At 47.9% G+C, this 27964-nt stretch overlaps 1 protein-coding gene across 8 annotated transcripts in view; it reads right to left on the reverse strand.

The window, feature by feature from the left end:
• Window positions 1-1674: 1674 nt before the first annotated feature.
• Window positions 1675-27964, reverse strand: part of LOC134353840 (zinc finger protein 229-like) — a 76689-nt gene continuing 50399 nt past the window's right edge. For 5 of the 8 annotated variants that reach the window (XM_063062312.1, XM_063062309.1, XM_063062307.1 and 2 more), the window contains one exon: window positions 1675-3930. In XM_063062312.1, coding sequence (XP_062918382.1) covers window positions 1858-3294 — 1437 coding nt within the window. In that variant the 5' untranslated portion in view covers window positions 3295-3930 and the 3' untranslated portion in view covers window positions 1675-1857. Of the gene's footprint in view, window positions 3931-11408; window positions 11540-11721; window positions 11790-27964 lie in introns of those variants that run through there. The other 3 variants (XM_063062311.1, XM_063062310.1, XM_063062308.1) reach the window with 3 other exon arrangements.

The raw sequence follows: 27964 nt of genomic DNA on the forward strand, positions 1-27964 counted from the left end.
TTATTTAACTACTTAACTTGAAGATACTTTAAAAGTTCTTCATGCCTGATAAGGTTGGAACTATGTTTTTCGAGTAAGTCCCAAATCCCTTAGGTTTACATAGCATAATCTCAGCTGTGCCTGGGAAGTCCAGCACACCCATTCCCAGAGCCTTTTGTCTACTGAAACCATACGTACCTTTGAGCAGAACTTAGAACACAAGGCAGCTGCATACTTGATTCACAGTGATAGTACATTCTTAAGCTCAGAGATTTCTGGGTAAGGACAGTGCCACTGAAAGCATCTGCTAAATGATACCAATCCGGTGAACATCTTTATGAGAACTCAGCTGCCAGTTTAACACAGCAAGCTTCCACAAGCAATATACTCCATGTCAACAGGCATTCTGGGTGTCAACAATCAAATTCAATCTAATTTTTTTTCTGTGTCAATCAGGTTCAGAATGTTACTACTCTGTCATTTGTTGCCACACTCCTGCTGTTTCCCTGCTCATCATATCCTCTTACACCTCCCACTGTTCAGACTGAAACTCAGCCCCGTGCTGACCCATTTCTGGTTTATCACCCTGCTCCATTGAACATTCAACACCTATTCTGCTTCCAGTCTTGATGTGTACAGTGGTGTATTCCAACAACCGCGCTGTATGAGACATAGCCCTTTGGAAGTGAAAATGACCCATAACTTTGAAATGAGCAGGGAATAATGTGTTAAACTACCACATTCCTGGAGGAACTCAGCAGGCCAGGCATCTACAGAAAAGAGTAAATAGTTGACGTTTCAGGAAATCTCACTTTTTCTGGTGGACGGAGCGCAAGTGCTCAGCAAAGCAGTCTACCATTCTACATCTGTCCACCAGAAAAAGAGGGAACACCTAGTGGTCATTATTTCAATTCTGCTTCCCTTTCCCATTCCAACAAGTAAGTCTATGGCCTCCTCTACTGCTGCAATGAGGATGCAATCAGGTTGGATGAGCAACATCTGGGTAGCCTCCAACCTAATGGCTAGCACATTGTTTTTCTGAACTTCCGGTAATTGTCCTGCACTTCAACATTCCCCCATTCCTGTTTCCCTCGCTCACCTCATCTCCTCACATGTCCATCTCATCCCTTCCCTATCTTCCATGGTCCTCAAACATCTCCTATCAGATTTCCCCCCCCCCCCGTATCTCAGTCACCAATCAACTTTCCAGCTCTTTACTTCACATCTCTCCCTCTCCTGCTTTCACCTACAGCATTTTACTTCTGCCTCCCCTTCCCTCAGCTTCTTGCTCTGACTTGTCACCTTTTTTCCCCAGTCCTGATGAAGGGCCTCGGCCTGAAACACTGACTGTTTACTCTTTTCTATAGGTAATTCGAGTAAACTACTCTTCTTTGGCCCAGAGATTTGGGGGACAAACAACATTTCAGACATACTGTAACTGCATTCAGCTCGTCTTCTTCTTCAGGAAATTCACGGGAAACCTCTTCACCTACAGAGTGGTGACTGTTTGGAACCCATCACCACAGGGAGAGTGAGAGGTGAACAGCAGAGGAGGATTTAAAAGGACTGTCATGGAACAAAAATACTGGCAGGGACCTCCTGGGCAGAGTTGATTTCCTAATGTGCACTGGATGTGTTGTAGATTCACTGAGTAATTGAGACAGAATTTAAAATAAAACTGATTTATTTGTACAGATCCAGAATATTAAACTCCAGTCGCATTAAATGTGAACATCAGCAGAAGAAACTCCTCCCAGTCCCAGTGACCAGGGTGCAGAACTGGGTGTGGTTGGCAGCAGCAATAATTGCAGAATTCAACACCAACAATCACTTGTGAACTTGCCTCTGGATTTGATAACTGTGATCCAGCATGCAGATTTAAATTTTCTCCCCAGTGTGAAGTCCGTAATGCTTTCGAAGGTTGGATGAATGATTGAATCCCTTCCCACATTCAGGGCAGGTGAATGGCCTCTCCACAGTGTGAACTTGATAGTGCGCCACAAGGTTGCATGACTGAGAAAATCCCTTCCCACATTCAGAGCAGGTGAACGGCCTCTCTCCAGTGTGAACCCGCAGATGTTGCTTCAAGTTAGCTGGTCGACCGAATCCCTTCCCACAGTCTGAACAGATAAACGGTCTCTCCCCAGTGTGAACTCGCAGATGTTGCTTCAGGTCAGATGATCGAGTAAATGCCTTCCCACAATGTGAACAGGTGAATGGCTTCTCCCCAGTGTGAACTCGCTGGTGCACCAGCAAATTAGATAACTGAGTGAATCCCTTCCCACAGTCATAGCAGGTGAATGGTCTCTCTCCAGTGTGAACTCGCTGATGTTCCTTCAGGTGAGATGAGTGACTGAATCCCTTCCCACAATGTAAGCAGGTGAATGGTTTCTCCCCAGTGTGAACTCGCTGGTGTGCTAGTAGGTTAGATAACTGAGTGAATCCCTTCCCACATTCAGAGCAGGTGAACGGCCTCTCTCCAGTGTGAACTCGCAAATGTTGCTTCAGGTCAGATGATCGACTAAATGCCTTCCCACAGTCTGGGCATGTGAATGGTTTCTCCCCGGTGTGAACTCGCTGATGCGACCGTAAATTAGATAACTGAGTGAATCCCTTCCCACAGGCTGAACAAGTGAATGGTTTCTCCCCAGTGTGAATTCGCTGATGAACCTTCAATTGAGATGATCGATTGAATCCCTTCCCACATTCAGAGCAGGTGAACGGCTTCTCCCCAGTATGCACTTGATAGTGGGCCACAAGGTTGCATGACCAAGAAAATCCCTTCCCACATTCAGAGCAGGTGAACGGCCTCTCTCCAGTGTGAACTCGGTGATGTTGCTTCAGGTCAGATGAGTGACTAAATCCCTTCCCACAGTCTGAGCAGGTGAACGGCCTCTCCCCCGTGTGAACTCGCTGATGCACCTCCAAGTGAGATGAGCGACTGAATCCCTTCCCACAGTGTGAGCAGGTGAATGGTTTCTCCCCGGTGTGAACTCGCTGGTGTGCTAGTAGGTTAGATAACTGAGTGAATCCCTTTCCACAGTCTGAGCAGGTGAATGATTTCATCCCATTGTGAACTTGATGGTGCGCCAGTAGGTTAGATAACTGAGTGAACCGTTTCCCGCAATCTGAGCAGGTGAACGGCCTCTCCCCAGTGTGAACTCGCTGATGTACCTTCAATTGAGATGACCGAGTGAATCCCTTCCCACAGTCTGAGCATGTGAATGTCCAATCCCCAGTGTGGACTGACTGGTGTGCCAGCAGGTCAGATGATCGACTGAATTCCTTCCCACAATCTGAGCAGGTGAACAGCATTTCCCCAGTGTGAACTCGATGATGTACCTTCAGATGAGATGAGTGAATCCCACAGACCAAGCTGGTGAACAACCAGTCTCCTATGTACTCACTGGTGTACCTGTAGATAGGATGACTGAGTGAATCACTTCCAGAGTCTGAACAGATGAACAGCCTCTCCACAGTGAAACTTGCACATGCGCCAGCAGATCAGATGATCAGGTGAATCTCATCCCACACAAGGAACAGTTTCTGTCCCCTGTGAACTCACTGGTGACTTTGCAGGTTGCCAGAGTGAATCTCTTGCTATAGACAGAGCAAGTGAACAGCCCCTCACTGCTGTGAGTTTTCTGTCATATCGTCAGCTTGGATGACAGAATGAATCACTTCCAGCAGACAGAACAGATCAACAAATGCTTGTTGTTCTCAGCACCCCGGTTCCAGTGGACTCACTGAGTTCAAAGAGAAAACTTCATTTCAGACACAAAGCACATTTCCCGCTGGGATGAGATACTTCTTCATCTCCCAGGGTCGACAAGATATAGTGTGTTACAAGGAAAATATCTGGTCACTCCATAAATATCTGGTCAGAGGCATTAGAACTAATATGTTGTTGTGCTTGAGATTCCTGCACACAGATTCTTCATCGTTGCTAACCTGTAAAAAGATTTACAAAAGATATCAATGAGTGAAGGACAGCATTTCAGATGAGATCATTTTAGTCTCGATGGTGATGTCTGACATCATACTGTTACAGCGAGTTCAATTGACTATCTTTCTGTCTGTGTCAGACTGGGCCATTCCTCCCTGTCTTTAATCTGTGACGTGCTTCAGTTTGTCTCTCTCTATTAGTATTATTTCAAGTTCCGGTCATGTCCCACAACACTACAAAGAGCACATGATATTACACGGCTGATCCTGGAGACTTTCTGATTACTCTGACCCACTCCCCCACCCTCCAAGGTGACTGATGGTGATGAACTCATCAACAATAATGACAATGAATATGAAGGGGAGGGCAGTTGTCTTTCCCATTGGATTGTGGCACCTTTGTGATATGAAAGCTGCAGGTCACTTGTTACCCAGGAGAAAGGTGTTTGATATCACTCTGTACCCAGAGATAATAGTACAAAACAAATTCTCAAAGGTCCAGATAAAGAGTTTGAAAATCAAGGTGATTTTCTCAAGAATTAAATCTGATGGAAGGATTTTGTTTTTTCTCTCCCCATACAGCACTAATTGACATTTTCATTGACTGGAAGGTAGTCTCTACATCCGAGGTTAACTCAGAAGTATATTTTTATTCTGAATTCCTAATCCTTGGATTTAGATAGCTAGAATTCGGCAGTGTCTCACAGATCCATCCGTTACCATTCCCTCTGCCTGCACTTTCGAACACGCCCTAAGGACTCATGGAGAAAATGCTAGATTATCATCCATGGTTGACTCTATACCCAAATAAAAATACACAGAAGCTGACGGCAGACTATATTTCAAGAACTCCCACAACATGACAGGCGCTGATGGAGTACTTGGCAGGGCTCTGAAAACCTGTGTGAACCAACTGGCTGGAGCGTTCAAAGACATTTTCAATCTCTTATTGCTACAGTCAGAGGTTCCAACCTGCTTCAAAAGAACAGCAATCATACCAGTGCACAAGAAGAGCAGGGTGAACTGCCTTAAACACTATCATCCAGTAGCAATCATATCTATGATGATGAAGTGCTTTGAGTGGTTGGTTATGGCTAAAAGCAACTCTTATCTCAGTAAAGACATGGACTCACTGCATTTTGCCTCTTGCCAGAATAGACCTACAGCAGATGCGATCTCATTGGCTTTTCTTGCAGCCTTGGATTGCCTGGATAACACTAATACTTATGTCAGGATTCTCTTTCTTGACTACACCTCAGCGTTTATCTCAATCATTCCTAAAGTTCTGATTGAAAAGCTCCAAAACCTCGGACCTTTGTACTTCCATCTGCAAATGGATCCTCAACTTCTTCACCAGAAGACCATAATCTCTATGTTGACTTCTTGACAATCAACACTGCTGCACCTCAAGGTTGTATGCTTAGCCCACTGTTCTACTCCCTGTACACCCACGACTGTGTGGCTAGGCACAGCTTTAAGTACCATCTTTACTGGCTACAAGGACAGCTATACAGTCACAAACTCCTCAGATAGGACACTGCCAGACACTCTGAACCAGTTCTTTTCTCGCTTTGACAGTCAGAATGGAGAAGTTGGCATCCAGTCAGCACTAACAGAGAAGGATGACTCTATACAATTACATCAACTCCAGGTCAGATCCGCCCTGCGTGGAGTCAATGTGAGGAAAGCAGCTGGCCCAGATGGAGTCACCGGAAGGATTCTTAAGGACTGCGCAGATCAACTAGCGGGAGTATTTACGACCATCTTCAACCTCTCACTACTACAGTCTGTAGTCCCCACCTGCCTTAAGTCAGCCACAATAATACTCATACCACAGAAAAGTACAGTGAACTGCCTTCATGACTATCGCCCAGTTGCTCTAACTCCTATCATCATCAAATGTTTTGAGAGACTCATACTGTCTTATATTAAGTCTGCCATACGTTCTGACCTTGATAAGTACCAGTTTGCGTATCGTGCAAACAGATCGACAGAGGATGCAGTCATCACAGCTCTCCACACAGCCCTTACAAACCTGGATCAGGATAACACCTATGTAAGAATGCTGTTTGTGGACTACAGCTCAGCTTTTAATATAGTCATCCCCTACGAACTGGTGCAGAAATTGAGCAACCTGGGCCTTGGCAGTTCACTGTGCTCATGGATACCGGATTTTCTGAGTAACAGACCCCAAAGGGTCAGGATGGGAGAACACACATCATCTACTCTCATCCTGAACACCGGTACACCACAGGGGTGTATTCTCAGCCCCATCCTCTATTCTCTTTTCACCCATGACTGCTCTACCATTCATTCCACCAACACCATTGTCAAATTTGCTGACGACGCCACCCTAATAGGTATCATATCAGACTGTGATGAGACAGCCTACAGGGAGGAGGTACAGCATTTGACAGAATGGTGTTGTCATCATAACCTGGACTTGAACATCACAAAAACCAAGGAGCTGATAGTAGACTTCAGGAAATCAAAGCACGTCGAGGACTCTGCTCTGCACATATACGGGAAAGAGGTGGAGAGAGTAGAGAGTTTCAAGTTCCTCGGTGTCCACATCTCAGCTGACCTCACCTGGACTGCCCATATCTCTCATCAGGTGGGGAAGGCCCAACAGAGGCTCTACTTCCTAAGGAAGCTAAAGCACGCTCTCCTCCCTCATCACCTGCTGATCAACTTCTATCGGACAACTATAGAGAGTCTCCTGACTTATTGCTGTGCAGTGTGGTTTGCCAGCTGCACAGAACAGAACAGGAAGGACTTGCAGCGGGTGGTGAGGGTAGCAGAGCGGGTTATTGGCACAACATTACCTTCCCTCAGAGACATTTATACTGGCAGACTTCAAAAGAAGGCTACTTGTATTCCAAAGGATCCCACTCATCCTGGACATCACCTGTTTTCCCCTCTACCTTCTGGGAAGAGATACAGAGCATTAAGGATGAAAGCAAAGAGACTCCTTAACAGCTTCTGCCCACAAGCAGTGAAATGTGTAACACCACCTTCCCTTCTCCTGCCCCCTCCTAAGACGGCGGCAGCTAAATGCATCACATTTCCAGGAATGGCAGGTGTGCAATAGTCCTACCCCCCCATCCATATATTATTAATTTTGGACTGCACTCCTGAGGTTTTAGAGTTTATTTTATGTATATTTTCTTTGTCATGCTGCAAAACGTTGAGCTGCTAAACTGTGTTTCATTGCTCCACAACAATGACAATAAAGATATTCTTCTTCTTCTTAAAAAATTATGCTGATGACTCAATTATTGTTGGCAGAATTTCAGATGGTGACGAGAAGGTGTACAGCAGCACAATATATCAGCTAGTTGAGTGCTGTCCCAGCAACAACCTTGCACTCAGCATCAAAACTGATGATGGATTTTAGAAAGGGCAAGGCGAGGGAACACAAACTAGTCCTCATAGAGGGAACAGATTGGAAAGAGTGAGCAATTGCAAATTCCTGAGTGTCAACAATTCTGAAGATCTATACTGGGTCCAACATATTGATGCAGATACAAATAAGGCACGACTGTGGTTACATTTCATTGGGAGTTTGAGAAGATTTGGTATGTCGCCAAAGACAGTCACAAATTTCTAACTGGCTACATCGCCCTCTGGTACGGGGAGAGGGTGGGCTACTGCACAGGATCGAAATAAGCTGGAGAGTTGTATGAATCCTGAGCCTTGATGAAGGGTCTTGGCCCAAAAAGTCAACTGCTTACTCTTTTCCATAGATACTGCCTGGCCTGCTGAGTTTCTCCAGCTTTTTGTGGGTATTACAGAGATTTGTAAACTTAGTCAGCTCCATCATGGGCACGAGCCTCCATAGTATCCAGGACATCTTTAAGGAGCGACGCCTGAAAAAGGCAGCATCCATCATGAAGGACCTCGATCACCCAGCATATGCCCTCTTCTTATTGCTACCATCGGGAAGGAGGTACAGAAACTGAAGAATTCCTCAAAGATTCAGGAACAGCTTCTTCCCCCTTGCAATCTGATTTCTGAATGGACATTGAACCCATGAACACCACTGTAATACTTTTTTGCACTACCTATTTCATTTAACTATTTATACAGACCATAAGATATCAGAAAACTAGGCTATTTGGCCAATTGAGTTTCTTCCACCATTACACCACAGTTGATCTTTTCTCCCTCTCGGCCCCAATCTCCTGCCCTTATCCCATATTCCTCCATGCCCTGACTAATCAAGAATCTATCAATCTCTGCCTTAAATATACTCAACGATTTGGCTTCCACAGGCGCCTGTGGCAACAAATTCCACAACTTCACCTCACGCTGGCTAAAGAAATTCCTCCTCATCTCCATTCTAACAGGACACCCCTCTACTCTGAGGCTGTGTCCTGTGGTTTTGTACTTCCCACCACAGGAAATATCCTCTCCACATCCTCTCTATCAAGGCTTTTCATTCTTCTGAATTCCAGTGAATAGAGGCCCAGAGCCATCAAACACCCTTTGTATGTCAAGCTTTTCAGTAATAAGACCATAAGATATAGGAGCAGTAGGTCATTCAAGTTTGCTCCACCATGCAATCATGGCTGATCCAATTCCTCCAGTCATCCCCACCCCCCTGCATTCTCCCCATACCCTTTGATATCCTGGCTAATCAAGAACCTATCTATCTCTGCCTTAAATGCACCCAGTGAGTTGGCCTCCACAACCACTCACGGCAACAAATTCCACAGATTTACCACTCTCCGACTAAAGTAATTTCTCTACATCTCTGTTCTAAATGGATGTCCTTCAATCCTGAAGTCACGTCCTCTTGTCCTAGACTCCCCTACTATGGGAAATAGTTTTGCCATATCTAATCTGTTCAGGCCTTTTAACATTTGGAATGTTTATATCAGATCCCCCCTCATTCACCTGAACTCCAGGGAATACAGCCAAAGAGCTGCCAGACATTCCTCATATGGTAACCCTTTCATTCCTGGAATCATTCTCGTGAATCTTCTCTGAACCCTCTCCAATGTCAGTATATCCTTTCTACAATAAGGAGCCCAAAACTGCACACAATACTCCAAGTGTGGTCTCATGAGTGCCTTATAGAGCCTCAACATCACATCCCTACTCTTATATTCCATACCTCTAGAAATGAATGCCAACACTGCATTCGCCTTCTTCATCACCAACTCAACCTGGAGGTTAACCTTTAGGGTATCCTGCACAAGGACTCCCAAGTCCCTTTGCATCTCTGCATTTTGAATTCTCTCCCCATCTAAGTAACAGTTCGCCCATTTATTTCTTCCAACAAAGTGCACTTTCCAACATTGTATTTCATTTGCCACTCCTTTGCCCGTTCCCCTAAACTATCTAAGTCTCTCTGTTTCCTCAACACTACCCGCTCCTCCACCTATCTTTGTATCGTTGGCAAATTTAGCCACAAATCCATTAATCCCATAGTCCAAATCATTAACGAACATCATAAAAAGTAGCAGTCCCAACACTGACCCCTGTGGAACTCCATTGGTAACCGACAACCAGCCAGCCCAGAATAAGATCCCTTTATTCCCACTCTCCATTTTCTGCTGATCAGCCAATGATCCACCCATACTAGTAATTTCCCTGTAATTCTATGGGCTCCTATCTTGCTAAGCAGCCTCCTGTATGGCATCTTGTCAAAGGCATTTTGAAAATCCAACTACACCACATCTACTGCATCTCTTTTGTCTACCCTGCTTATAATTTCCTCAAAAAATTGCAGCAGGTTAGTCAGGCAGGATTTTCCTTTCAGGAAACCATGCTGGCTTTGGCCTATCTTGTCATGTGCCTCCAGGTATTCCGTAATCAAATCCCTAACAATCAATTCCAACAACTTCCCAACCACTGATGTCAGGCTAATAAGTCTATAGTTTCCTTTCTGCTGCCTCCCACCCTTCTTAAATAGCGGCGTAACATTTGCAATTTTCCAGTCATCCAGTTCAATGCCAGAATCTATTGATTCTTGAAAGATCATTGTTAATGCCTCTGCAATCTCTCCAGCTACTTCCTTCAGAACCTGAGAGTGCATTACATCCTTTCTTAGATAAGGGCCCCAAAACTGCTCTCAATACTCATGTGAGGCCTCACCGATGCATTATAATCAATCTGACCTCCTTGCTTTTATATTCTAGTCCTCTTGAAATGAATGCTCATATCACATTTGCCTTCCTCAACCTGCAAATCAATCCCCAGGGAATCCTGCCCATCCTCCTAAACTGTCTAAGCCCTTCTGTAGCCTCTCTACTCCCTCAAAACTACCTGCCCCTCCACCTATCATTATATTGTCTGCAAACATGGCCACAAAGCCATTAATTCTGTCATCCAAGTCATTCACATCTAACATAAAAAGAAGTGGTACCGACACAGACACCTCTGGAATAGGACTCATAAGCCACTTGAGAGCCCACTAAGTAGATCAACAGAACGAAGACCATCATCCTCGACCTCGAAGGATAGCCACAACGACGACCACTAGTCATCAGCAGCCAACCAAAAAAGTCTCCCTTTATTGCCACACTTTGCCTCCTGCCAATCAACCTCTGCTTTATCCATCTAGTATCTTTCCTGTAATACTATGGGATCAAAACTTGTTAAACAGCCTCATGTGTGGCACCTTCTCAGAGGCCTTCTGAAAATCCAAGTACACAACATCCACTGATTCTCCTTTGTCTATTCTGCTTGTTATTTCTTCAAAGAATTCCAACAGATTTGTCAGGCAATGTTTTCCCTTAAGAAAACCATACTGAATATGGCCTATTTTATCATGTTCATCCAAGTACCCTGAAACCATATCCTTGACAATTGACTCCAACATCTTCCAACACCGAGGTCAGGCTATCTGGCCTCTAATTTCCTTTCTTCTGCCTCTCTCCCTTCTTGAAGAGCCAAGTGATATTTACAATTTTCCATTCCTCTGGAACCATGCCAGAATCAATTGATTCTTGGAAAATAATTACAAATGCCTTCACAATCTCTTCAGCCACCTCCTTCAGAACCCTGGAGTGTACATCATGGGGTCCAGGTGACATATCTACCTTCAGATAACCTTCTCACTAGTCATGGCAACTTTACTTACTACTGCCCCCTTTGAAACTTCTGGCATACTGCTAGTCTCCTCCACAGTAAAGACTGATGCAAAATACTATCCAGTTCGTCCACTATTTCCTTGTTCCCCCATTACTACCTCTCCAGGATCTTTTTCCAGCAGTCCAATATCTACTCTCTTTTACACTTTATGTATCTGAAGAAACTTCCGGTAAACCCTTCAATATTATTGGCTAGCCTACCTTCATATTCTATTTTTTCATTTCTTAATGACTTTTTAGTTGCCTTCTGTTGGTTTTTATGAAAGTCCAGATCCTCTAACTTCACACTAATTTTTGCTCTAATATATGCCCTCTCTTTGGCTTTTATTTCTCTTGTTCACGGTTGTGTCATGTTGCCTTTATAGTACATTTTGCTATACTTACTGTAATTCGTTTTTTTAATGTATTGCTTGCTACTGCTGCTGCAAAAACAACAGATTTCACGACATATGCCGGTGATATTAAACCTGATTATGATTCTGAAAGACCCGTCCGTCCATCACGGTCCCAGCGACGCGCATGCGCCACAGAAATGACGCCACGTCCTTCCCTCATGAGCTCCCCGGGGCCCTGGAACGGATCGTGGGGCTAAGGTATGTCCTGGAATGCGGACCACGATGTGTTCGGAGCTCACGACAATTGTCCGCAGTTTGGACGCCGATGCTGATGAAATCCCCGTCCGGAACCCCGCTCCTACCTACTGTCAATCCTCCAGAGCCTGTTGATCGCTGAGCACATGCGCGACTTTCAGGCACCATCTTCGACCCTCACGCCTGCGCATTTGATTTCTGTGTCACCGATGGCGAATTCTAAAGCGCTGAGGTTTGTGGGCAAACATGGTGACATGAAAAGCGAGCACTGGTTCCATAAACAACAGGAATTCTGCAGATGCTGGAAATTCAAGCAACACACATCAAAGTTGCTGGTGAACGCAGCAGGCCAAGCAGCATCTGTAGGAAGAAGTGCAGTCGACGTTTCAGGCCGAGATCCTTCGTCAGGACTAACTGAAGGAAGAGTGAGTAAGGGATTTGAAAGTCGGAGGGGGAGATCCAAAATGATAGGAGAAGACAGAAGGGGGAGGGATAGAGCCAAGAGCTGGACAGGTGATAGGCAAAAGGGGATACGAGAGGATCATGGGACAGGAGGTCCGGGAAGAAAGACAAGGGGGGGGGACCCAGAGGATGGGCAAGGGGTATATTCAGAGGGACAGAGGGAGAAAAAGGAGAGTGAGAGAAAGAATGTGTGCATAAAAATGAGTACTGGTTCCATGCCTCATGGCTTAATAGCAGTACATGTTTTCATGTGGAAAACTCAGCACCCAATTTAACGCAGCAAGCTCCCACAAATAATATACGCAATGTCAACAGGCAATCCGTGTCAGTCCTAATGAAGGGTCTCGGCCTAAAACAATGACTGCTTACTCTTCCATGGATGCTGCCTGCCTGCTGAGTTCCTCCAGCATTGTGTATGTGTGACAATTACCAAAGTCCAACTCACTTCCAAATACAGATCAACCAATGCCCTTCCACCACCACCACCCTCCTCCATCCGGCAGAAATGGTCCTCACCCTTAACAATATTTCCTTTGGCTCCTCCGACTTTCTCCAAACCCGAGGGGTAGCCACGGGCACTCACATGGGCCCAAGCTATGCCTGCCTCTTTGGCAGCTATGTAGAGCTGTCTATGATCGAAACCTTACCTGGTCATACTGCACAACTCTTCCTCCGCTGCATTGATGTCTGCATTAGCGCTGCTTCATGCACCCAAGCTGAGGTCATCAATTTCATCAATTTTGCCTCTAACTTCCACCCTGCCCGTAAGTTCACTGGGGCCATCACTGACACCTCCCTACCCTTTCTTGATCTCTCTGTCTGCATCTCAAGTCAAGTCAAGTGTATTGTCATCTAACTATATACATGTATACTGTCAAATGAGACAACTTTTCTCCATAACAGGGTATAAAGGACCGTATACTTACAATAACTTATAACACATGAAAGTAAGGATGAAATCTACAGCTGGATTATACATAAATAAACAAACCAAAGTGCATGAATTAAATATTGTAAGGTACAGAACCGATTGCGAAGAAGTCTAATGGCCTGGGGGAAGAAATTGTTTCCCATCCTGACTGTTCATGTTTTTATGCATCAGAGTCTCCTGCCTGATGGTAGAAAGCCAAACAGGATGCTGGATAGATGGGTGGGATCCTTAATAATACTAATTGCCCTGTGCATGCAGCACTCCTGACAAATGTCCCGATGGATGATAGGGAGACCCCTATGATCCTCTCAGCTGTTCTGCTGTTCTCACAGTCCTTTGTAGGGACTTCCCGTCCGATGCTGGTCTACCCCCATACCAGGTGGAGATGCAACTTGTCAAGATGCTCTCAGTGGTGCTCCTGTAAAACAGAGTTAAGATTGGGGGGGGGGGTCAGAGCATCATTTTCCTCAACCTCCTCAGGAAGTGGGGATGCTGCTGTGCCTTCTTGTTCAGGGAGGTGATATTAAGGGACCAAGTGAGGTCATCCACGATGTGAACTCCCAGGAACTTGGTGCACTTAACTCTCTCTACAGAGAAGCCATGTATTTGCAAAGGAGATGGTTGAATCTGCACCTTCTTCAAGTCTACAATGATTTCCTTGTTCTTCTCACACCAGTCCACCAGCCGCTGCACTTCCTCTCTATACCCTGTCTCATCATCGTTCTTCACTGTTGTGTCACCCACAGACTTCATGACATGGATTGAACTGGATCCTGTGACACATTCGCAGTGTGAACAGCAGCGGGATGAGCACACAGCCTTGGAGAGCGCCAGTGCTCAGCGCAATGGGACAAGAGACATTGCTGCCCATAGGGACAAACTGTGGCTTTTCTGTTAAGGAGTTCAGGATTTAGTTGCAGAGGGAGGTGTTGAGGCCCAGCGAAGACAGTTTCTGGGGTTTGATGGTTTTAAGCTGAAGTCTATAAGTAGCACCCTGCCATATGAGACGCCACTTTCCAGGTGGAACAGGACAGATGCTATTGCATTGTCAGTGGATTAACTCAAGTGATAAGCGAACTGGAGAGAGTCCAATTTAACTGGGAGAAAGGCTTTAATGTGCTCCGTGACCAGCTGCGCAAAACACTTCATGTAATTGATGTAAATACTACCGGATGATCGTCAATTAGGCAGGTTACTATCACCTCCTTTGGCACTGGAATGATGGTTACTGCCTTTAAAACTGAGGGAATAGTGACTGTTTCAGAGAGATGTTGAATATATCTGTCAGCTGGGCTGCACAGTCTTTCAGAACCCAACCTGGTATATTATCAGGCCCCATAGCTTTGCATGGGTTGACTCTGGCCAGGATCTTCCTCACCTCAGCTTCAACCAGGTGGAGTGTCTGCTCCCTTGGGAGGAGGGGTGCCTTCCTTCCCAGCACTTTGTTCTGCGCATCAAACTGAAAGACATTCAGCCTATCGGGGAGTGAAGAATCCTGGTTACTGACGTGTAGGGTAGTCTTGTAGTCTGTAATTCTCTCAATTCCCCACCACTTGTGCCTCGTGTCTCTGATAGTGGTTGTATATTCTCTGAGAGTGCTCCCGTTTCGCCTTCCTGGAGTGGGAAAATACAGTTTTTGTTTCCCTGACAGCTGTCACATCTCCTAATCTAAAAGCAGCATCACGATCCCTCAGCCTGGCACAGACCTCTGCAGTAAGCCATGGCCTCAGATTTGCCCTCACCCAGATGTATTTCACGATGGTAACATCCTCAGAACACTTCTCTATGTAGCTTCTCACAGAATACTCGAGGTTGATATGGTTGCCACAGGTGGCAGACTCCCTGAACATTCTCCAGTTCATATTTTCAAAGCAGTCCTGCAGTGCAGAGATGTCTACTGATGTCCAATATATCCTTTCTCGAACTCACTGTTTCTGTCTCTGGAGACAGCTTATCTACTGACTTCTATTAGATCCACAAACCTGCTTGTCTAGGTAGACCCATTGTTTCAGCTTGTTCCTGCCCCACTGAACTCTCAACTCTGCATACCTTGACTCCGTCTTATCCCCCCTAGTTCAGTCCCAACATCCATGACACATCACACACTCTGGATCTTTTCAATGATTTCGTTCCCTGGCCCCCACCATCTTATTTTCACTATGGATGTCCAATCCCAAAATACCTCCATCCCCCACCAGGAAGGCCTCAAAGCTCTGTTTCTTTCTGGACACCAGACCCAGCCAGTTCCACTCCACCACCACTCTCCTCTGTTTAGCAGAACTTATCCTCACTCTTAATAATTTCTCCTTTGGCTCCTCCCCACTTCCTTCAAACAAAATGCATAGCCATGGACACTAGCATGGGTACCAGCTATGCCTGTCTGTTTGTTGGCTACGTGGAACAGTCTACGTTCCAAGTCTACAATGGCGTCTGTCCTGCACATTTCCTACACTACATCGAGGACTGCATTGGTGCTGCTTCTGCACCCATGCCAAATTCGTCGACTTTATCAATTTTGCCTCCAACTACCGCCCTGGCCTCTAATTTACCTGGTCCATTTCCCACACCTCCCTCCCCCTTCGAGATCTCACTGTCTCTATCTCTGGAGACAGTTTATCTACTGATGTCTATTATAAATCCATGGACTCTCACAGCTACCTGGACTATATCTCTTCCTACCCTGATACTTGTAAAAAAAAACCATCCCCTTCTCTCAGTTCCTCCATCTCTACCACATCTGCTCTCAGGATGAGGCTTTACATTCTAGAACAAAGGAGATGTCCTCCTTTTTCAAAGAAAGGGGCTTCCCTTCATCCACCATCAACACTGCTGTCAACCGCATCTCTTCCATTTCAGGCATCTCTGCTCTTACCTCATCATCCCACCACCCTACCAGAAATAGGATTCCTCTTGTCCTCACCTACCACCCCATCAGGCTCTGCGTTCAGCACCTAATTCTCTGGAAGTTCTGATATTTCCCACTGGATCTCACCACCAAGCACATCTTTCCTCCCCCCCCGCCCCCACTTTCTGCTTTCCACAGGGATTGCTCACTACGCGACTCCCTTGTCCATCCCTCCCTCCCCACTGATCTCCCTCCTGGCACTTATCCTTGCAAGCTGAACAAGTGCTACGCCTGCCCGTACACCTCCTCCCTCACTACCATTCAGGTCCTCAAATAGTCCTTCCATGACACTTCACCTGTCATATACCGGGTCATATAATGTGTCCAGTGCTCCCGATGTGGCCTCCTGTATGTCGGTGAGTCTCGACGTAGATTGGGAGATTATTTCACTGAACTCCTACACTCTGTCCACCAGAAGAAGCAGGATCTCCCAGTGGCCACCCATTTTAATTCCACTTCCCATTCCCATTCCGATACGTCTATCCATGGCCTCCTCTACTGTCGTGATGAGGCCAACCTCAGGTTGGAGGAACAACACCTTATATTCCATCTGGATAGCCTCCAACCTGATGCATGAACATCGATTTCTTGAACTTCCGGCATTGTCTCCCCCCCACCATCTTCTCCATTCCCCATCCCATTTTCTCTCTCTCACCTTATCTCCTTGCCTGCCCATTGCCTCCCTCTGGTGCTCCTCCCCCCCACTTTCTTTCTTCCATGGCCTTCTGTTCCTTCCTGTCAGACTCCCCCTTCTCCAGCCCTCTATCTCTTTCACCAATCGACTTCAGCTCTTTACTTCATCCCTTCCGCTCCTGGTTTCACCTATCACCTTGTGTTTTTCTCTCTCCCCTCCCCCATCTTTCAAATCTACTCCTCGGCTTTTTGACTTCTTCCTCCCAAAACCCTCCATCTGGTATGAAGTCCTAAAGCTAATAATACGTGAGAATGAGCGCGCAGATGTTCCTCATCTCTTGCTGGTTCAGTCTCGGGTGCAAGCAGTCCAGTTTATTTTCAAGTAAGCCGACCTAGCTTCAATCTATGTCATTCCCGGACTCCAGCTCGCATACCCCACTTTCGATGCCAGGCATTCAAAGTCCCGATGAAGGGTCCTGGCCTGAAATGCCAACTATTTACACTTTTCCATAGATGCTGCCTGGCCTGCTGAGTTCCTCCAGTATTTTGTGTGTATTGCTTGGATTTCCAGCGTCTGCAGGTTTCTTTGTGACTACCAGACTCACTCTTGTGATTCTGGTTAACTACCTGATATCACTACCAGATAACTACCAATATCCCTCTTCCTCAGCCCAGAGATTTGGGGGACAATGAACATGCCAGACATAACTGCGTTCAGCTCATCTTCTTCTTCAGTCTGCAGAAAATCATGCAGGAAATTCAAGGGAAACCCTTACACCCACAGATTGGTGACTGTTTGGAACCCATCACCACAGGGAGAGTGAGAGGTGAACAGCAGGGAAGGATTTAAGTGGACTGTCATGGAACAGAAAGACTGGCAGGGACCAGCTGGGCAGAGTTAACTCTCTAATGTACACTGGGTGTGTTGTAGATTCACTCTTCTTCTTATCATGTCCATGGACGGTCTATACATGGCCCAGCCAGAACTGGACACAATTTTGCACCTTATTGTTGAATTCGGCAAGATCTGCAACAGTACAGGGTTCCTCTAGTGATGGGCATTGCAGGAGATGTTGCATAGTTTGTTACTCAGTTCCACATTCACAAGTTGTCGGGCTGGTTTGTATATTCCCATTTGCTTAGTGACACCTTTGAACGACCTACACCAGTCCTAAGTCTGTTAAGGCACTTGCAGGTTGCCCAGTTGCAATTAGCTCCTAGGGGAAGGCTTTCATCCAGTGGAATTTCCATCATTGGGGGTTGTTTGAGACTGGCGAGCCGGTCTTTCCACAAGGCGATGCGGGCTTCAGATGGGGTTGATTGTAATGGAACAACACTGTTCATGAAGCTCTTCCTTGACTTTAGGCAGCTGGGTGTAGGTGTATGACCATGTGTAGGTGGCGCTCATCTGATGTTTGACGGAGTCGTTCTTTCTTGCTGGCTGCCATTCTTCTTATATCAGGGGGAGCGACACCTGCCAGGATATATAGGCTGTTGGTATTTGTTGGTTTTAAACAACCTGTGGTGAGTCGGCAGCTTGCATTCAGAACGGCATCCATCTTCTTAGCATGAGTAGATCTTTCCCATGCAGGGCAGGCGTATTCGGCAGTGGAATAGCAAAGAGCAAGTGCACTGGTTCGCAATGTTTTTGAGCTTGCTCCCCATTTTGTGTTAGTGAGCTTACTCAGGATGTTGTTTAGTGTGCTCACCTCTGCCTTTGTCTTAATGATGTGGTTCTTGAAACTAAGGCATTTGTCAAGGGTGACTCCTAAGGAGATAGGGTGCTCGCAATGCGTCAGTGTTGCTCCACACCAGGTTATTTTAAGCTGCCGTTTGGCTTCACAGTTCCTGAGGTGGAATGCACAAATTTGTGTCTTTGCGCGGAGGTGGTTTTCTTCATAGTATGTTAGTCCCTCCAAGGCCTCAGAAAGCGTTTTCCCCACGGTGTTAAAATCGGTGTTTTGGGCAGTGATGCATAAGTCATCGACATATATAAAACGGCGTGTGACATCATCTATAGGCTGGTCATTCGTGTAGATGTTGTACTGCAGCGGTGCAAGCACACTGCCCTGAGGAAGACCATTCTTCTGAATGCTGCGCTTCCCACCTAGTTCAACATAGAACCGACGATTCTGAAGCATGCTTTCTAACAGCTCTGTTAAGTGAATATCTTTTGTCATCTCTAGGATCTTGCAGAGGAGACGTCTATGGTTCACTGTATCGTAAACTGCTGACAAGTTTACAAAAACAGCACCTGTTACCATTGTTACATGCCTCAAGGAGATCTGTGGTTTTTTTTGTGAGAATGATGTAATGGTCTTTTGGAGGTCACCTGATGTAATTTTCCCGCTGATGTGAGGTCACGTGATGACATGTGCACCACAGGTATATAAGGGAAGACCCCAGATGACGCAGTTAGTTTTTAGTTTTTAGATTTCTAGCTAGAACGTACTGTGTCTCCGTTCCTGTTGCGTATTTGTTTTTATGATGCAGTTTCATTTTGCGTCCTGTTGCAAGGTACAATATTACTGGACTGGAAATTTTTGCTAGATGTACCTTATTCCAGCGATAGAAGGGAGAGTGAAGACTTTATTGAAGTACAGGACTCGAAGGATTGAGAGGAGTCGGCATCGTTCGGCAGTTTAACAAAGGATCGACCTTATTGAGTCTTCGTTGAAGGAGTAGTGACCTGCATTGAAGATAACTCTTTCCAAAAGAACAAAGAGTTCATGCAAGGTTTGCTCTCTAAAAGAAATTAAGGTGAGTTGTTTTAAACTGTTTATTTCCGGCATTGTGAATCCTGTGGACAGAACCAGCAGGAAAGTCGTGTCTATGAAGAAATCCTTCTCCAGAGAAGTCTCTCCCAATTGAACGTATAAATCTGTCGGACTTTCGAATTTACCATTTTAAGAACAATATCTGACTTTACCATTTTAAGAACTGTTTTCGCATTTAACGCTTTCAGAACAAGTGCCGAGTGACGATTTGTTGAATGGCTGCATAGCGGTTAACTTCCGGTTAAGGTTTTTGATTTTTTTTTATATAGTTTATCCGTGTTTAATAAATGTTTGGTTGTTTTTATATAACCTGTCTCAATTGATATTCATTGGTGTCTGTTATGTAACACCATCCCTGGGGCCAAGGTAGAAGCGTTCATGTCGCGGCCCTGTTTCAACCAATTCTACCACCACCACACGCAGCAAGTAGTGTATTCAACATTTTTGTACCATTGATTTGATCAAGTAGATTCACTGAATACCTGAGACAGAGTTTAAAATAAAACTGATTTATTTGTCAGAGATCCAGAATATTAAACTCCAATCCCATTAAATGTGAACATCAGAAGAAACTCCTCCCAGTCCCAGTGACCAGGGTGCAGAACTGGGTGTGATAAGCAGCAGCAATAACTGCAGACTTCAACACCAACTTGTGAACTTGCCTCTGGATTCAGTAACTGTGATTTTTAAATATCCAGCACGCAGCTTATTTAAACTTTTTCCCCAGTGTGAACTCCGAAGCGCTTCTGAAGATCAAATGACTGATGAACCCCTTCCCACAGTCTGAGCAGATAAATGGCTTACTTCTCCCCATTGTGAACTTGCTGGTGTGCCCTTAAGTTAGATAACTGAGTGGATTCCTTCCCAGTATGAGCAGGTGAATAGCCTCTCTCCAGGTGTGAACTAACTGGTGTATCATCAGTGGGATGACTGAATGAATCCATAGACTGAGCTGGTGAACAGCCTCTCTCTTGAAACTCACTGGTGTTTCTGTAGATGCGATGAGAGAGTGAATCACTTCCCACAGTCTGAACAGATGAACAGTGTCTCCCCAGTGAGAACTTGCTCATGTGTCAGCAGTTCAGATGACTGAGTGAATCTCTTCTCACATAAGGAACAATCTCTGTCAAGTCTCTGTCCCTTGTCAACTCACTGGTGTGTCTGTAGGTCGGCTGAGTGAGTGAATCTCCCGCAACAGACAGAGCAAGTGAACAGCCTCTCACTGCTGTGAAATTTCTGTTGTATGATCAGCTAGGATGACAGAATGAATCGCTTCCCACAGGCAGAACAGATCAACAAATGCTGGTGTGTTCTCAGCACCCTAGTTCCAGTGGATTTCAAAGAGAAAACTTCATTTTCACACAAGGCACTTTCCCAGCTGGATGAGATACTTCTTCATCTCCTACCATCAACAAGATATAGTGGTGTTACAAAGAAAATATCTGGTCACTCCTTAAATATCTGGACAGAGACATTAGAACAGATGTGTTGTGTTTGAGATAGCTGTACAGAGATTCTTTGTCATTTCTAACCTGTAAAAAGATTTACAAAAGGCATCAATGGGTGAAGGACAGCATTTCAGATGTGATCATTTTATTCTCCATGGTGATATCTGATATCACACTGTTACAGTGAGGTTCAACTGACTATTTTTCTGTCTATGTCAGACTGGGCCATTCCTGTCCATCTTCAATCTGTGACGTGCTTCAGTTTGTCTCTCTCCATTACTATTATTTCAAGTTCTGGTCAAGTCCCACAGAGCAACAAAGAGCACATGATATTACACGGCTGATCCTGGAGACTTTCTAATTACTCTGACCCACTCCCCCCCCCCGCCCCCCGCACCAAAGTGACTGATGGTGGTGAATTCATTGACGTTAATGACAATGAATATGAAGGGGAGGGCGGTTGTCTTTCCCATTGGATCATGGCACTTTTGTGATGTGAAAGCTGCAGGTCACTTGTTACCCAGGAGAAAGGTGTTTGATATCATTATGTACCCTGAGATAATGGTACAAATCATATTCTCAAAGATCCAGGGAAAGAGTTAAAACAAGGTAATTTTCTCAAGAATTGATGGAAGGATGTTGTTTTTTTCCCCCATGCAGCACTAATTTGATATTTTCATTGACTGGAAGGTAAACTCTTCATTCAAAGTTTACTCAGAAGTACATTTTTGTTCTGAATTCCTAATCCTTGAATTTAGATAGCTAGAGTTCGGCAGTGTCTCACAGATCCATCCATAACCATTCCGTCTGCTGCACTTCCCAACACACCCTATGGACTCCTGGGGGAAATGCTAGATTATCATCCATGGTTGCCTCTATACCCCAAAAAATACATGGAAGCTGACGGCAGAGTATATTTCAAGAACCCCCACAACATGACAGGCTCTGATAGAGTACCTGGCACAGTGTGGATTCACTGCAATTTGCCGATCGCCAGAATAGGTCTGCAGCAAATGTGATCTCATTGATTCAGAGATAGAAGGTGGGTGGAGGAGAGGAAGAAACACAAGGTGATGGGTGAAACCGGGAAGAGGGTGGGGGGAGTGGTGAAGTAAAGAGCTGGGAAGGTGATTGGTGAAAGCGGTACAGGACTGGAGAAGTGGGAATCTGATAGAGAATGGGGGGAGGGGGAGGGGATAGGGGATATGGTATACTGTGATTGGCAATAGGGGCTTAGGGTGATGGGGGATGGCAGATGGGGGATATAGGTTTGGGAGATCGGGGTAGGAGATTGGGGAATGGGGAGAGGGAATAAGGGAAAGGGGATAATGGGAATAGGTGATGGGGAGAGGGGGAACTGTGTTAGGGGAGGGGATAAGGGATAGGGGCTGAAGGGATGGGGATTGGTCATGGGGGATGGTGTTAGGGATAAGCAATAGGAATTAGGAGATATAGCATAAGTGGAAGGGGGAATAGGGATAGGATAAGTGATCCAGGAATAGGGGAGAGGAGACAGGGGATAGCGGATGGGCAATAAGGGAATGGAGCTTGGTCACACACGAGGGGTTAGGGGAATAACGAATAAGTGATAGGGCAGCAGGTAGGGGGATAAGATGATTGTGGGATGGGGATATAAGATGTGGGGAATGGCGAATGGGGATAGCTCATGGAAGATGGGGGGATAGGGAATGGGGATGGGGGCAGAGGAACAGGGATGGGAATGGGGATGGGGGAATGGGGATGGGGTTAAGAGATCGGGGATGGGATTAGGGGATCGGGGATGGGGACGGGATTAGGAGATCGGGGACAGGGTCAGGGGATAGGGGATGGAGATCGAGGACAGAGTTACGGGATCGGGGATGGGGCTAGGGGACAGAGGATGGGGTTAGGGGATCGGGGACAGGGTCAGGGGATGTGGATGGGGATAGAGGATGGGGATGGGGTTAGGTGATCGGTGATAGGGATCGGGGAAGGGGTTAGGGGACGGGATCAGGATAGGGTTAGGGGTTTGGGGATAGGGTTAGGGGTTCGGAGATGGGGTTAGGGGATTGGGGATGGGGTCAGGGGATGGAGATGGGGATAGAGGATGGGGATGGGGTTAGGGGATCGGGGATGGGGTTAGGGGATCGGGGATGGGGTTAGGGGATCGGGGATGGGGTTAGAGGATAGGGGATCAGGATCGGGTTAGGGGTTCGGGGACGGGGTCAGGGGATCGGGGACGGGGTCAGGGGATCGGAGACGGGATCAGAGGATAGGGTATGGGGTCAGGGCATCGGGGATGGGGACGGGGTTAGGGGATAGGGTCAGGGGATAGGGGATGGGGTCAGGGGATAGGGGATGGGGATAGAGGATGGGGATGGGGTTAGGGGATCGGGGATGGGGTTAGGGGATCGGGGATGGGGTTAGAGGATAGGGGATCAGGATCGGGTTAGGGGTTCGGGGACGGGGTCAGGGGATCGGGGACGGGGTCAGGGGATCGGGGACGGGATCAGAGGATAGGGTATGGGGTCAGGGCATCGGGGATGGGGATGGGGTTAGGGGATAGGGTCAGGGGATAGGGGATGGGGTCAGGGGATAGGGGATGGGGATCGGGGTCAGGGGATTGGGGATGGGGTTAGGGGATTAGGGATTGGGGATGGGGTCAGGGGATCGGCGGCGGGGTCAGGGGATAGGGGATTGGGATAGGTGATGAGGATGGGGTTAGGGGATCAGGGACGGGGATGGAATTGGGAATAGTGATGGGGATTGGGAATAGTGAGGAGGATGTGGGATGAGCGAATAGGGAGCAGGGGATTGCGGGGAGGGGAGAACAGTGGATGGAGGGGGGACGGGGTGGCGAGAGGGGACGGGGTGGCGAGAGGGGACGGGGTGGTGAGAAGGGACGGGGGATGTGAGAAGGGACGGGGATGTGAGGGGACGGGGTGGTGAGAGGGGATGGGGTGGTGAGAAGGGACGGGGGATGTGAGAGGGGACGGGGGATGTGAGAGGGGACGGGGGATGTGAGAGGGGACGGAGGTGGTGAGAGGGGACGGGGATGTGAGAGGGGACGGGGGTGGTGAGAGGGGACGGGGATGTGAGAGGGGACGGGGATGTAGAGGGGACGGGGATGTGAGAGGGGACGGGGGTGGTGAGAGGGGATGGAGGTGGTGAGAGGGTTGGAGGTGGTGAGGGGGTCGGGGATGTGAGAGGGGACGGGGGATGTGAGAGGGGACGGGGTGGTGAGAGGGGACGGGGGATGTGAGAGGGGACGGGGGATGTGAGAGGGGACGGGGGATGTGAGAGGGGACGGGGTGGTGAGAAGGGACGGGGGATTTGAGAGGGGACGGGGGATTTGAGAGGGGACGGGGTGGTGAGAAGGGACGGGGGATGTGAGAGGGGACGGGGGTGGTGAGAGGGGATGGGGGATGTGAGAGGGGATGGGGGATGTGAGAGGGGACGGGGTGGTGAGAGGGGACGGGGTGGTGAGAGGGGACGGGGTGGTGAGAGGGGACAGGAGATGTGAGAGAGGACGGGGTATGTGAGAGGGGATGGGGTATGTGAGAGGGGACGGGGGATGTGAGAGGGGACGGAGGTGGTGAGAGGGGACGGGGTATGTGAGAGGGGACGGGGTGGTGAGAAGGGACGGGGGTGGTGAAAGGGGATGGGGGATGTGAGAGGGGATGGGGGATGTGAGAGGGGACGGGTTGGTGAGAGGGGACAGGAGATGTGAGAGAGGACGGGGTATTGTGAGAGGGGACGGGGGATGTGAGAGGGGACGGAGGTGGTGAGAGGGGACGGGGTATGTGAGAGGGGACGGGGGTGGTGAGAGGGGACGGGGGTGGTGAGAAGGGACGGGGGTGGTGAAAGGGGATGGGGGATGTGAGAGGGGATGGGGGATGTGAGAGGGGACGGGTTGGTGAGAGGGGACGGGTTGGTGAGAGGGGACGGGGTATGTGAGAGGGGACGGGGTGGTGAGAAGGGACGGGGTGGTGAGAAGGGACGGGGGTGGTGAAAGGGGATGGGGGATGTGAGAGGGGATGGGGGATGTGAGAGGGGATGGGGGATGTGAGAGGGGACGGGTTGGTGAGAGGGGACAGGAGATGTGAGAGAGGACGGGGTATGTGAGAGGGGATGAGGTATGTGAGAGGGGACGGGTGTGTGAGAGAGGATGGGGTGGTGAGAGGGGATGGGGGATGTTAGAGGGGACGGGGGGGCGAGAGAGGACGGGGTGGCGAGAGGGGACGGGGGATGTGAGAGGGGACGGAGGTGGTGAGAGGGGATGGAGGTGGTGAGAGGGTTGGAGGTGGTGAGGGGGTCGGGGATGTGAGAGGGGACGGGGGATGTGAGAGGGGACGGGGGATGTGAGAGGGGACGGAGGTGGTGAGAGGGGACGGGGGATGTGAGAGGGGACGGGGTGGTGAGAAGGGACGGGGGTGGTGAGAAGGGACGGGGGATTTGAGAGGGGACGGGGTGGTGAGAAGGGACGGGGGATGTGAGAGGGGATGGGGGATGTGAGAGGGGATGGGGGATGTGAGAGGGGACGGGGTGGTGAGAGGGGACAGGAGATGTGAGAGAGGACGGGGTATGTGAGAGGGGACGAGGTATGTGAGAGGGGATGAGGTATGTGAGAGGGGACGGGTGTGTGAGAGAGGATGGGGTGGTGAGAGGGGATGGGGGATGTTAGAGGGGACGGGGGGGTGAGAGAGGACGGGGTGGCGAGAGGGGACGGGGGATGTGAGAGAGGACGGGGGATGTGAGAGGGGACGGGTGGGAGAGGGGACAGGGTGAGAGGGGATGGGGATGATGGGATGGGTTTAAGGGGTAGGGGCAAGAGGTTTTGGGACAGGGAATGTGAGGTGACAGGATTGGGGGGGGTGAGGTGGGTGGGGGTGTGTACTGGGGGATGGGGATGGGATATGGAGATTCGGGGATGGGGTTGGGGAGCAGGAGATTTGGGAGCGGGGAATGGGGACCGGGGTAGAGTGGATAGGAGATGGGGATAAAGCAATTGGGGATAGAGGAATAGGGTGATAGGGGGAATAGGGAATGGGAGGTGGGAGGAGGGAGGTGGGAGGTGGGAGGAGGGAGGAGGGAGGTGGGAGATGAGCCACAAGGGAAAACGACTGGGGGGGACGGGAGGTAGGGAATGGAGGTAGGGTTAAATGTATTGGGGTGTAGGGGCATAGAGGATAGAATATAGAGGATTGAGTTATGAGTTCAGATTTTTGGGATCAGGGATTGGGGTTAGGAGATTGGGGATAAGGCACAGTGGATAGGAGATAGCGGACGGGATAGGTTATATGGGATAGGTGAGGGATGGGTGGTAGGTGATAGGGTATAGCCAATAGGTGATGGGGGTTGGGTATGGGGATAGCGGAAAGGGGCAGTGGATAGAGCATTGGAGGATAGGGGATAGCGGTTGGGGGAAAGGGTATGGGAGATAGGGGATGCAGAATGGGTGATTGGGGATAGGGGATAATGGGATGGGGATGGGTTTTGGGGGATGGGTAGAGGGAATGTGGGTTAGGGAGATAGGGAAATGGGGAGGCAATGGGGGAATGGTACATGGCATAGGGATAGGGGGATCAGAGATTGGAGACTAGGAGGATAGGGGATAGGTGGGTGGGGGGATAGGGGGATAGGGTGTTCCTATCAACACAATTCTGGCCAACTTCTCTTTCATGCCTCTGCAATTCCCTTTACTCCACTGAATACTGATACATCCCACTTTAGTTTCTCCTTCTCAGATTTCAGGATGAATCTGATTACTCTCCTCTCAGTGTTCTTTTACCTTAAGCTCTCTAATCAGTTCTGGTTCACTACACAACATGCAATCCAAAGTAGCTAATCTTTCAGTGGGCTCAACCACGAGTTGCTCTAAAAATCCATCTCGAAGGTACTCTAGAAATTCCCCTTCCTGTAATCCAGCACCAATCTGATTTACCCAATCTACCAGCATATTGAAGTCCTCCATGACTATTGTAACATTGCCCTTTTGGCATGCATTGCCTAAATCGCTTTGTAATTTGTAGGCTACATCCTGACTACAGCTTGGGAGTTTGTACACCACTCCCAAAACTGGTCTTTTTACTCTTGCAGTTCCTTACCTCTATCCACAATGATTCAACACCTTCTGACCGACCCCATGTCACTTCTTTCTAATGATTTGATTTCATTTTTACCACCAGAGCAACTCCACCCCTGTCCTTTCGATACAATGTGTAACCTTGGACATTAAACTCTCTGCTAAAATCTTCTTTCAGCCATGATTCAGTGAATCCTACAACATCATACCTGCCAATCTGCAGCTGTACTGTGAGTTCATCTATCTTATCCCATATACTGCGCACATTCAGATACAACACCTTCAGTCCTGTATTCACCCTTTTCAATTTTGTTGCACCTTACTCAACCTTTTGATTCCTAACTTTGTCTGAGGTCTTACTAACATCTGTCTCAACAACCTCTCCACTGACTGCTCTGGAACTCTGGTTCTCATCCTCCTGCAACTCTAGTTTAAACCCCACCATGCAGCATTCCTGCTAGGATATTAGTCCCCCTCCTGTTCAGGTGAAAACTGTCCCTTCTGCACAGGTCCCACTTTCCCTGGAAGAGAGCCCAATGATCCAAAAATCTTATGCCCTCCTTCCTACACCAACCTCTTAGACTGTATAAACTGTATAACCTTCCTAGTTCTCGCTTCATTAGCATGTGGCATGGGTAGCAACACTGAGATCACAACACTGGAGGTCCTGCCCTTTAACTTAGCACCTAACTCCCTGTGCAGAACCTCGTCACACGTCCTACCCATCTCACTGGTACCTACATGGACCTTGACTTTTGGCTGTTCACTCTCCAGCTGAAGAATGCTGAGGACTCAGTCTGAGATACCCTGGACTCTGGCATCTGGGAGGCAACATAGTACCTAAGAACCTCGTTCTCGCCCACAACAGTATCCAAAGTGATATACCTGTTGTTGAAGGGGATGATCACAGAGGTACTCTGCACCGGCTCCTTAACCCCTTTCCCATTCCTGACTGTCACCTAGTTTCCTGTCACAAACCAGAGAAAATCTGCAGATGTTGGAAATCTGAGCAACACACACAAAATGCTGGACGAACTCAGCAGGCCAGCCAGCATCTATGGAAAAAAAGCACAGTCACCATTTCGGGCTGAAACCTTTCAGCAGTACCTGCCTGGCCTGGCCTGCTGAGT

Source organism: Mobula hypostoma, chromosome 11 (assembly GCF_963921235.1).
Source record: "Mobula hypostoma chromosome 11, sMobHyp1.1, whole genome shotgun sequence".
NCBI classification, from domain to species: Eukaryota; Metazoa; Chordata; class Chondrichthyes; order Myliobatiformes; family Myliobatidae; genus Mobula; species Mobula hypostoma.